The sequence below is a fragment of the Palaemon carinicauda genome, chromosome 5 (assembly GCF_036898095.1).
Source record: "Palaemon carinicauda isolate YSFRI2023 chromosome 5, ASM3689809v2, whole genome shotgun sequence".
Taxonomy (NCBI): Eukaryota; Metazoa; Arthropoda; class Malacostraca; order Decapoda; family Palaemonidae; genus Palaemon; species Palaemon carinicauda.
The window spans coordinates 17,572,375-17,585,322 of NC_090729.1; the positions used below are offsets into that span (position 1 = coordinate 17,572,375).

At 40.9% G+C, this 12,948-nt stretch overlaps 2 protein-coding genes across 2 annotated transcripts; one reads left to right on the forward strand and one right to left on the reverse strand.

Annotated features, from left to right (window-relative positions):
* Nucleotides 1-715: 715 nt before the first annotated feature.
* On the reverse strand, nucleotides 716-1,378 carry LOC137640787 (uncharacterized). The gene has a single exon (XM_068373259.1). The coding sequence runs from the start codon at nucleotides 1,376-1,378 to the stop codon at nucleotides 716-718; it is 663 nt and encodes a 220-aa protein (XP_068229360.1).
* A 10,073-nt stretch (nucleotides 1,379-11,451) lies between these two features.
* Nucleotides 11,452-12,066, forward strand: LOC137640788 (serine/threonine-protein kinase fray2-like). Its single transcript, XM_068373260.1, has one exon. It carries the CDS (start codon nucleotides 11,452-11,454, stop codon nucleotides 12,064-12,066), a length of 615 nt encoding a protein of 204 aa, XP_068229361.1.
* Nucleotides 12,067-12,948: the final 882 nt, after the last annotated feature.

Below are 12,948 nucleotides of genomic sequence, written 5' to 3' on the forward strand. Positions count from 1 at the left end.
GAGCACTTATCACTGAGCGTATGAGGCGTTCCCAGACTCCTCAGAAGTGTGACGTATGTGGCAGGTTGAAGTTGAAACGCCACTCGATGCCCTTAGCTGCTAGGGTTTGGGCAACTTCCTCTTCTTTGAAGTCTTGAAGAGCTTCCTTCAGCTCTTGGTCAGCTGCGACGAGGTTGGTACCGTTGTCTGACCATATTCTCTTGACAGCTCCTCGCCTGTCCGTAAATCTTCTCACTGCATTCACAAAGGAGTCTTGGTCCATCGAGCTGAGAACCTCCAGGTGAATCGCTCGCACTGTCAGGCAGGTAAAAACGGCTCCCCAGCCCTCCACTGTAGAGCGCCCTTGCTTCAAAAAGAAGGGACCGAAGCAGTCTGCCCCTGTATTAGTGAAGGGAGGATCCACCGTACAGATCCAGTCAGAGGGCAAGTCAGCCATCACTTGCTTCACTAGCCGACAACTGAGTCTTCTACAGATGACACAGTCATGTATCACTGATCCAACTACTGAATTCCCATGAACGATCCAGTAGTTATTTCTTAGTTCAGCCATAAGATGGTTCTGCCCACAATGGCTGCTTGTTTCATGGGTCTATCGCACCATCTTCCTCACAATTGGCGACTTGAATGGAAGAATGATGGGGTGCTTGAAGGTGTCACTGATGGTGGCTTCACAGAGTCTTCCACCAACCTTCAGCAAGCCTTCTTGTAGAAATGGTCACAACCTGCAAATCGGGCTGGATTTCTTCACCTTGGAATCCTTCTTGGAGAGAGATTTGATCTCACTCCCATACTCTTGAAATTGAATCTTCTTCCATGTTATGGTTGTTTCACTATTCATCTCGTTTACAGATAACACTTCTGATCCTCTCTTAGTTCCTAATCGCCTCAGTCGAGCGATGATTCGCACTATCTTGGTCCATGGAGACAACTTAGCAGCAATCTCCTCTACTAAGATTTGTTCCGGCACCACCATGCAGAAGATGGGTGCAGATTGCTTAACTTCTGGATCTCCATCTAGTTCTGCTCGCTTCACATCGTCAGGAAGAGCTGGCCAACTGCCCTGCTCTTGACACAGAAACTCTGATCCTGTCAGCCACAGCGACAACTCCAACAATTTGTCCACATCAAGGCCCCTAGAGGCCAGGTCTGCAGGGTTCGCAGAGGTGTTCACATACCTCCAAGCGGTGATATCACTGACGTCGCGGATGAGGTTCATAAGGTTGTTCACAAACGTTTGGTATCTTGCAGACGGGTTACGGATGTACTTCAGGACAGACGTGCTGTCGGTCCAGAAAACTGAGTCACACAACTCCAAATCGATCTCTGATCTGATCTTGCAATCAAGTTGAGCAGCCATAGCACCTGCAGTCAATTCCATTTGTGGAATGCTTGGTCTCTTGAGGGAGCTACACGAGCTCGACCCATAAGCAGTGTACTACAGTATTCACTTGATTATTCTTGCTTACTGTGCGCAGATACGTGGCCACACCCTATCCTGTCTGACTTTCGTCCGCAAAATTGTGAAGTTAGTGCGATGTTAGCTCCCCAAAGTCTGGAGGCAACAGGGTTCTTCTGATCTTGAAGTCTCCTAGACACTGAAGCTGGGAAGTCAATCTGCTCCAGCAATTTGCTTCGTCGTTGTTCATTTCTTTTTCGCAAGGTAAGATGTGACGACACAGGTCTTGTAGTAACATCTTCCCTTTCAGGGTGAAAGGTGCAACAAAACCAAGTGGATTGTACAAGGAAGCCACTACAGAGAGAACTCCTCTGTGCGTCCTAGGCTTCTCATTCAGGTTGATCTTGAAGGTGAACTCATCCCTGCTCATGTCCCAGTGGATACCCAAAGCATGCTCCGTAGGCAGCTCGTCCTTACTGAGGTCCAATGTAGCCACTGATTTATCTCTCTCCCCTTCAGGCACAGAAGCGAGAATATACTTGTTGCTAGATGTCCACTGGTTCAACCGGATTCCTCCATCAGCACAGAGTCCAATGAGGTCTTTTGTCAATTGGATACAGTCTTCGTCGCTGTCCATTGACTTCAACAAGTTGTCGACGTAAAAGTTGCAATGAATGGCATGGCAAGTTTTTCCCCATACTTGTCACCATAGTCCAGTGCTGCCTGTCGGAGGTAGAAGTTGACTACACTTGGAGATGATCACGCTCCAAACACATGTAAAGTCATCCTGAACTATTGAATAGCTTGATTGGTGTCTCCACCTGGCCACCACAGGAAGCGTAAAGAGTCCCTGTCATCTTCTGGCACCTTAACTTGATGGAACATTTCTTGTATGTCCACAGTAACAGCATGTTGACCTTCCCTGAAGCGCAGCAGCACTCCAGCAAGACTACCTGTGAGATCTGGTCCCTGCATGAGGTGGTCATTGAGTGAGGTCCCAGCATGCTTAGCCTTAAGGTCGAAGATGACCCTAAGCTTGTCCTTGGTAGGGTGTTTGACCCCATGGTGTGCCATGTAGTTCACATGGCCATCACTGCGATTCAGCTTGTCGACTGGGACAAGCTCAGCGTACCCTTTCGAAAGGTACTTATCTACTTGTTCGACGTATATAGTCTTGTACGTTTCATTTGCCTCAAATTTCTTTTTCAAGGAGTGAGCCCTATGTTCTGCCATGACACAGTTATTAGGTAGAGGCTCAGTGTCACTAAAGGGTAAGCAAGCAACATACTTGCCATGTGTCTGGACAATAGTTTCGTCCAACAAAGACAGGAATCTCCTGTCTTCAAAAGAATCTTCTATCTTTGAGAATGTCTCTTTCTTCCAAAAGTCTTGGTTGAAGTTGCGTTGCAGAAGTTCTGTTGTATCATCCACAGTGCACACATGGAACAGAGGGGCGGGACCTGAAGTCGATCTGGTTCCTGTTGGGCTGAAAACAACCCACTCTAGCTTGGTCAGGTAGGCAGATGGCTCGTCTTCATCCAATGTCGCTGGTCTAAAATCACTATATTCAATGTCGTGTCTAGCCGAATAATCAGCTCTACTTGACGATGATCTTCAGGTAAACTTTTTACTTCCAGGTCACTCAGATGTGGCCACTTGGTCAGCCATTCTTGACTCATGGCATGGTCCATAGACACATTGATCTTGTCAGCCACGAACACGCCGGTCACATGTTCTCCTTCATCAGTATTAATATTACCAATGTGTAGGGACAAAACTTCCTTACAAGTGAAGGTCCCTGCTTCAGTTGCCATGATCTGGTTGCATGGTCTTCCTTTGAGACCCATTGGTCTATCAGGCTTCTTGCTGCCAATGTTGGGGCAGCTCCACTGTCGACGAATCCATAGGTTGCATGGATGCCATTCACGAGAACAGGTAAGATCTTAAGCATTGTTCTTCCTTTAGGTAACTGGCTTGCACTCACTGAGTGCATAGGTTGCACATGGGGGCTATAGCACTCTTGTTAGCTGTAGCAGTCGCGCCACCTTCTGTGGCACAAACTGCCTTCTCACCGCCCCCGATAGCACTTTTGCCTCCCACATGGGCCACACCTGTATTGCTTGCGATCTTAGGTGGACTATGCAGCATGGTATGGTGCTTGTGAGATCCACACTTTTCACAGATGGATGCATCTTCACATTTTGCATGTGAATGTTCATCATTAAGACACCTGAAGCAGTATCTTGCCTTCTATATATATCACCTCCCAGCGATCTGGAATCTTCAACCTCTCAAATTTGAAGCACTCTTTAAGTTCATGGTTCTCCTTAGTGCAGAAGGGACACCATTTCCCTCTAGCTGTTGAAGCTGTGTGGTGTACAAGCAAGGTCTTAGGCCTGATAGGTTTGGATGGCTTCTCAGTAGGCTTCGGGGGACGACGGTCATACTCATAATAGGAGAGATGCTTGGCAATACACGCCTGCTTTTCAATATACTCTAAGAGCTGGAAGCTTCAGCTTATGTTCGCATTTCGCTACCCATCTCACTCTCAGTTGGTATGGGAGCTTTTCAACAATCTTCGTTATTGTTTTTTGAAGCTCTATTCGATGGTAGTTGTTACCAAGTGCTGCCTTAACTGTCTTCAGACATGCAGCATAATTGTGCAGGCCATCAATATCACCTGCATTAATCTCCTTCCAATCAAATAGCTTGGTGACATAAGCATCTCATAGGTCATTGTCGTTCTTGTATTTACGACACTATATCTCCCAAGCACAATCATACCCAATGTCAGTGGATAGATGGAAACAGTTCTCAATCAGGTTCTTGGGAGTACCATCTAAACAGTTGTATAGATAAGTTAGCCTTCATGCACGGTTGTCGGTATTACACTCCACAATCCAGGTGAAAGAATTCTTGAACATGGAGAATTTGGTTAAGTCTCCACTGAAACGCTGTATTCGTCGTGTTAGTTCATGTTGACTAGCTAGTGTACAATCAAGAGCCTTTACTATTTCAGAAGTTTGCAGATCTGCTTGTGAGAAATCTTTAGTTAAGGGAACATGTCTTGACACAAATGGCATCGCCTCTGCGACCAATGGAGTTGAATCATGTTCAAAAACCTTCAGGTCATAAGTCACACTGTGGACGTTCGTAGGATTTACATCTACTTCATGAACCCTGCTGATTCTCCCACTCTCATAGTGAGAATTTACATCACTCCTCCACTGCTCAATCCCTTTGACATCCAACTGAGCTGATGCGTCCCTCTTCTCCCTTTGTGAAGTATTACTAGCAGCGGAACCAGCATATGAAGTTCCAACTTCAGACAATGTTTCATACTCTACCTGTAGTTTATCACAGTCTAACTTCAGGCCGTTAATTTCTTCTTGGCTCTTGCATTTAGCTGCAATTGCTGGCTTGCATTTCAACTGCAAGTATTTTGCCTTGCATTACAGCTTCAGCTGCAAGTGCTTTGGCTTGCATTAAAGCTTCAGCTGCAAGTGCTTTGGCTTTCATTTCCAAAGCCAATTCCTCTTCTTCTAGCTGTTTTGCTTCCTCAGCTTGCTTAAGCTTTGCTTGCGCCTCAAGCTAGCCCACACGCAGTGCCGAATGGTTGGTCTTTACTGAAGCTCTTGATCCTTGCAGACACAAGGCTGACAAAGTCCACTTGTCCTACGCTAGCGTTACTTGACCCAGGCTTGAGTATTCGTCAAACTGTAGAACACTACACCACCTCTGCAGCTACGTTCTGAATATCAGTGTTTTACTAAGGGTGAAGTCAAACACTCTTCCTCTGGTTTGTTTATGTATTCCATCAAAGAGGCGAGGTTTCACGCTGGAAACAAAAGCAACAATAAATATGAAAAAAAAATTATGTAAATATTCATGTAAAACAATATATATACTGTATACTGTAAATATTGTGTAAATACAAAATAATATAAATGATGTAAAATACAACACAGTAGTTCCACAGGTAATATTCACTTAACTTAAAAAATAAACTTATATTTTCCAGACGCCAATTCTAATACTAAATTCACAGATAACCACTGGTGAAAGTTGCTGTACAACCAGAAGCATTCAGCCTCCTAGCTAACAGCAACTAATTACTTATTACTATGATGAGTACACTGGATAGCTCAGCACATCCCAAATACTGCAGAACCACAGCATGCAAAAACTTTATGTATTTTCCAGAGCCGGCCCACGCTGAACTAACAAAGGCGCCAAGGCGGGGCCTGGCGGGCATAAATTGCGGCCTTTTGGGCAGATGCCAACAATAACAATACAATATTCTTTTTAGTAACAACTCAATACTTCTTTTTCATACAAAAAAGTAAACAAAAATTTATACAGTTTTCCATTCAAAAGAAATATTTAATTCAAAATAGTGCATATATGTGTATAATTAAATTACAAAACAAACATCAGGCAATCCCGACGCTCGCTTATCCCCTAATCCTTATCATCAACAAAGAAAACGTGTAGCGTCAACTTAACTAAAAACGTAAAACGCTGTGGTATATCCTACAATAATTCATAAATGCAAACTTTAGATTCTTTGAAATAAAAAAGATTTAGGATACTTGTTTTATTCGTATTTCAAAGAATCTAAAGTTTTCATTTATCAGTTTTTCATAACAACAACAACAACAACAACAACAATAATAATAATAATAATAATAATAATAATAATAATAATAATAATAATAATAATAATAACTTTCGTATTGCTTATTTGTCCGAAAATACTTTGTCAATACAAGTCTCTTACGCAACATTGCATTTCTCGTTTATTTATGGATGACGCTTGCCAGCTAGATTACTCCAATTTTCTGTTGGCTCTCATATTTTCTCTTTAATTCTCATTTTCACTAAAAAGTGTTTTTCATCGAAATTCTTTGCTATCTCCACAAGGTCGTTTCCTATTACTCATCGGCTTCCTTTCCCTGTCTATAGCTTGCATCAGAAAGTCATCACGTTATATATATATATATATATATATAAATATATATATATATATATATATATATATACATATATATATATATATATATATATAAGGGTATACAGTATGCATATGTGGGTTTCTGATTATGTTGAGGAATAGATATATTATTATTATTATTATTATTATTATTATCATTATTATTATTATTATTATTATTATTATTATTATTATTATTATTATTATTATTATTGTTGTTGTTGCTAGCCAAGCTACAACCCTAGTTGAAAAAGTGTGAAGCTAAAGCATCAAGGGCTCCAACAGGTAAAAATACTCCATTGAGGAAAGGAAATAAGAAAATGAATAAACTCTATTAGAAATAATGAAAAGATAAAATAAAATATTTTAAAAAGCATTAACCATATTAAAACAGATAATTCATATATAGACTATAAAAAGACTAATGTAAGCCTGTTCTACATACAAACTTTCGCTGCAAGTACGAATTTTAAAGTTCTACTCAATCAACTAGCCGATTAGGAAGATAATTCCACAACTTGGTTACAACTAGAATAAAACTTCTTGGGTACTGTGCATTATTGAGTCTCTTGATGGAAAAGGCCTGAGTAGTAGAATTAGCTGCATGTTTAGTATTACGAACAGGATGAAATTGTCCAGGAAGATCACTATGTTTAAGGGTGGTCAGATTTATGAAAAATCTTACGTAATATGCATAATGAAATAATTGAATGACGGTGCGTAAGATTAATTTCTAGATCAGGAATAAGAAATTTAATAGTTCCTGTCCATCAAATTAAGATAAGAATCAGCACCTGAAGACCAGACAAGACAATAATACTCGAAACAATGTAATATGAAAGAATTAAAACAATTCTTTGGAATACTGTAGATTCATCATCAAAAATTTTGAAAGACTTTCTAAATAAGCCAATTTTTTGTTCAATTCAAGAGGGTAGACGCCTAATGTGATTCTGAAAAGGAAATTTGCTGTCGAGAATAAAAACTAAAATTTTAAAAGAGTCATAAAAATTTAAAGAGACATTATCAATGCCGAGAAACGGATGTTAAGGAGCCACTGTCTTTGACCTCCTTACAATCACACTTTGAGTTTTGGTAAGATCCAACTTCATAACCCTTAACTTGCACTGTATACTAATCTTAGCTAGATCTCTATTAAGGGATTCACCAACCCCAGATATAGATTCAGGAGATGGAATTGATGCAAAGAGAGTAGCATCATCTTCCTATGCAAAAAGCGTGTGTTCTAGACCAAACAACATGTCATGTGTAAATAGTATGAAACATGTTGGGCCAAGAACACTACCCTGAAGAACACCAAATATCACTTTCCTATGCTCACTGTGGTGCCTATCAACAACTCCCCCTTGCAATCTATTATTCCAAAACTCAATAATGATGCTAAGAAACGACTCACCCACTCCCTACTGTTTGAGTTTGAATACAATGGCCTCATTATTAACACTGTCAAAGGCAGCACTAAAATTAGAGCCTATCATACGAACTTCCTGACCACAATCAAGGAATTTCCCTGCAGCATTGAATATTGTAAGAAGGGCATCACATGCTCGAAGGCCTTTATGAAAACCAAATTACAAACTAGGGAACAGATGAATACCTTCAGCAAACCTATTAAGACATTTTGTCAAAAGACGCTCAAAAACTTTAGATTATAATATAATTATATAAATTGGCTGGTAATCAGATGAACTTGAGCTACCACAAACAAATTTGCATAGTGGAGTAACATTACTAATTCTCTAACAAGTGCAAGAAGCTCCTCTTCTTGCCAACTTGCGCAAAATAACAGATAACCTAGGAGCTAATCTCCAGTGTTTATAAAAAACGAAGGAAGAATACCATTGCAGTCTACACCTCCTTAGGCATGAAGGTCCATCAAGAGAGCTTTAATTTCACCAGATTGAAAGGCTAAACTTGTTAGTTTAGCCTCAGAAAAACAGGAATGTGGAAAATAAAGTTTCTCATTACTCTGATTGCTGTCAAACACATCTGCCAAGTGTTGCCTTTTCCTTTGGACAGTGAATTTTTCAATAGGTATGGTGAGTTTATTGTCTGGAATATTGTTGTTATTTAATCAACATACTCACTAGATTTACTTTCTTCTCCTAACCAAAAACTAAATTTTTTGTTAGTCTCCTTACTATTGGTAGTTTGACTCAGAATAATATTGCTGTAGTAGGCAAATATATATATATATATATATATATATATATACATATATATATATATATATATATATATGAGTATATCATTACACCCTTTTCTCCTTGTTTCTTCCCTTGACCTTTAACAAATCATATAATGAGAGTGACTGTGTATGACATGAATGTCAAACATATGCATTTTAACTTATGTCAATAGACACGAACACCCAAAATAACTTCGTAAGGAGAAAATTTTTTCCAGCATTTGTTCTCTGAATATAAATATTTTGGTACCATGAATATCTAACTTTTATTTATATAAAAAGAAATCCATATTTGTAACTCTCTTTTCACAAATATTACGACAAATGAATACCACGCCGTATGTCACAGTTATCCTTGTCTAAAGACAGAGAGAGAGAGAGAGAGAGAGAGAGAGAGAGAGAGAGAAGGTTAGGGCTAAACCAATAAACAGAGATACTGAAGTCAGGGTTTCAGAGGAAATAGAATATCAACAAAATAAATTAATATAAACTCTCAACGAAAAAATTTTTTAGGCATGAAAAAGCAAACTATGGCAATAGCATTGTTGTTAACCTATTCCTCATATATGTGTTTTTAATCAAGGAGTAACAAAACTATAAATATTTTTCTTATAACTTGGACATACCTTGTGAAGATATTGGCAGTCAATAAATGAAGTCATTCAGTGTAAATATATATATATATATATATATACATATGCATATACATATACATGTATATATATATATATATATATACATTTACATATACATGTACACACACACACACACATATATATATATATATATATATACATATATATATATATATATATATATTTATATATACATATACATATACATATACATATACACACACACACACATATATATATCACATATATATATATATATATATCACAAGCACGAATGATTTAATTAATGTAAATATCACCCACGAATGGCGTTTAATACCGAATTCTATCTTGGGAATATATATCCACTTGGAATTCATTTTATGGTAACAGTTTCTGGCCAGGTGGAGATTCGAACCCCAACCTGTTCGGTTGGAAACATGCCGGCAGAGACCCTACCAACTGAACTATCAAGAGAGATGAAAGTTTATAATAAATCCCCGTACATATTCCTGTCGAATTCAGGAATCTGTTCAAGACTTGAAATAGACCCATCTCAACCATGATGTAAATAACACCAACGAATGGCTTTTAATACTGAATTCCATCTTGGGAATATATATCCACTTGGAATTCATTTTATGGTAAAAGTTTCTGGCCGGGTGAAAATTCGAACCCCCACCTGTTTGGCTGGAAACCATGCCAGCAGAGACCATTACCAACTGAGCTATCAAGAGAGATAAAAGTTTATGACAAGTCCCCGTACATATTCCTGTCGAATTCATGAGTCTGTTCATAGACTCGAAATTAACCCATCTCCACAATAATAGCGGAATCGTGAGTTTGCAACACGTGGTTATTTTAAATCAACATATATAACACAAGCACACATGATTTTAATCAACGTTAATATCACCCACGAATGGAATATATATATATATATATATATACACACACATATAAATAGATATATATATACATATACATATATATATATATATATATATACATATATATATATATATATATACATATATAAATATATATATATATATATATATATATACATATATATATATATATATACATATATAAATATATATATATATATATATATATCTATATATATATATATATATATACATATATATAGGATGATTACAGGTGAAAATCATATATATGGTGTGCAGTAGGGTCCAAAACACATCAGTAAAATGGCCATAATTTATTTAGGAAACGTTTCGAACATTGCAATGTTCAGTATCAATCTGTAAAAGATATAAATATAAAATTCTTAAAATTTATACAATAATTTAAAACAAAATAGTAATAGAATATTAAAACATTATTGATTTTGTAACAGAAAATCGTGAAAAACTAAAACATTGAAACATAAGAGAACCAGTGCTCACCAAGCCATCCATAGGAAAAGGCGAAGAACGAATGAGTAAGAATTGTTACCCATCTACGACTTCAGTTATGCTAAGAAAAGAGGAGAAGCGGAGGCGTTAGAGTTTAAAGATGGAACGAGGCGTTTAATGTATAATGATTCAAGGGTAGTTAAAAATTTGCTATGTTTTGTCCCACCAATAATTGAAATATGTTTTTTGTTTACTTGGTTTTGCAAATGGCGGCATGATTCCTTATATTAGAAAATTCTGGGATACCAAGTCTCTGACCAGTTCTGAAGCTGTATCCCATATGGCTACAGTATCTCACCTGCAACAACCTTCGGCAAGATCCAACATAGATACCGGGACATCCCGAGCACTTGAATTTGTAAATGGTGTTGGACCTCATGAAGGTCTGCAGTTTGTGTTTGTAGCCAAAAAATACATTAATTTTGAGTGGATTGATTGGGATTAGTTGGACATCGAGGAAGGACTCAGTGATGCCTTCTCCTGCACACCTCGCCCGTCAGCATGGGTACCGACGAAGCCACTTCTTCAGGATCATCGCCCAATTCCTTCTTTGTCCGGAGGAACCCCAAGAAACCAAAGTTGAGTTCAAGGTCTCAGTATGGCAAGAAGGCCTACTCTTTGGGACGTGACTCGTCTGATTCCTCGAGCGGGAACGTCGCAGACGCCAGAGGAGGAAGAGATATCGCTCTCTGCGGAGGAACTCCCCTTCGCGGTGTTCCACACGATCTCGGGGCACTAGAAGCCCCCGCTCCCCTCCATCCAAAAGCAGGAGACCAGACTCACCGCAAGGGACGTGGGTTTTCGTCCCTAGCAAGAGAATGAAGGACCTGACCAGACCCACTAAAGTGACACCTGAGTGGGTGGGAGACAGTCCTCTCACAAGGGCCTCCACGTGTCTTGCCAGGGAGTCGCCCGATGAGAGGAGGACCGTGTCTCGCAGGCCTAAGTCCCGTCCGAGAGACAATCAATCCGCCCAGTGGAGGGATTCGTCATTGACGATGGGCAGCCTTGACAGGTACCCCCATCGAGAAGATGCACGAGGACGGGCACCTCCATCTTGCAGACCTAAGTCCCGTCCGAGAGACACTCAATCCGCCCAGCGGAGGGAGTCGCCATCGAGGATGGGCAGCCTCGACAGGTGCCCCCATCGAGAAGCTACACGAGGACGGGCATCTCCATCGAGCAATCTCACGGAGGAGCCCATCTCACCCAAAAACCCCTCGAGGAGGAGAGAAGTGCCGGACGACGACGAGAGAAGGAGCCGAGGGACCCGTCAACATGAAGGCGCCCGTGGCCAAGCCTCACCCCATCGTTCGGAGGAAGGAGAGTGCGAGACGTCGACGGTGGAGGACTCCGCTTACAAGAAAGTCCTAGCCATGATCAAGGGGTACAATAACTTGGTGGAACCTGCACCTCAGGAAGTGGAACTGTAGACCTCTGGCCTGAATAAGTTCTTCGACGCCCCAGCCCAGAAGAAATCCTCTCTCTCCCTACCAGAGGCCAGGAACGTGGGAATCGGAAGGGTCCATATCGACAAAGTTATCGTCCGTAATAGCGACTCCACCAGGGGCTATGGTTCGGCGAAATTTTACAAGGACTAAAATCGCACGCGAGGTGCTACTCCTTAGAGGGCAGGGCGAATGACCCCTGCAAGACGGCGGAATCCCTTGACATCCTCTGCCAGGGCGTCTCGTGCGAGAAAGCAGCCTCGGCGTCCACATTCTTCTCCCAGGCTGAGTCAGTTATGATGGAGTAGATGTCCAAGGACCTGGTGAACGTAGCATCCTGGCTGGATTAGTGGGCCACCACCTTGGTCGGCACCCAGATCCCAACAGACTCAATGAAGCCTACAAAACGGGAGGCTCTGAACCAGCTGCTGAGGTCGGGTAGCCGAGCACTTAAATTCTTGACATTCCAGTCCTTGGCTCTCTCGGCTAAATGGGTTCTGCAGAGAAGAGACACCCTACTCAAGAATCTTCCGGTCAAGATCCCCAACAGGGAAGCTCGGGCGTTGATGAATAGCTCCGTCAAGCGGGAACAACTATTTCTAACGAAGAAGGCGGAGGAAATCATGGAGAAACTGGCCAAGAAAAGGGAACTCCCCAGCCTGAAGCCACAGACGGCGAGTAGCCCCGCCTTCAAGAGGCCCATGACGGAAGTGCCCGTGACTGCGCGTCCCGTCCTAATCCACGGAAGACGAGAACACCCGTCGGGGCGGCGGCCTACCTCGACCCACGTATAGGTCATTTGGGCACGTATAGGAGCTCCTACTCCTCCTCCAGGAGAAGCCGAGCAGGCCGTTCCTCCCGTAGGAG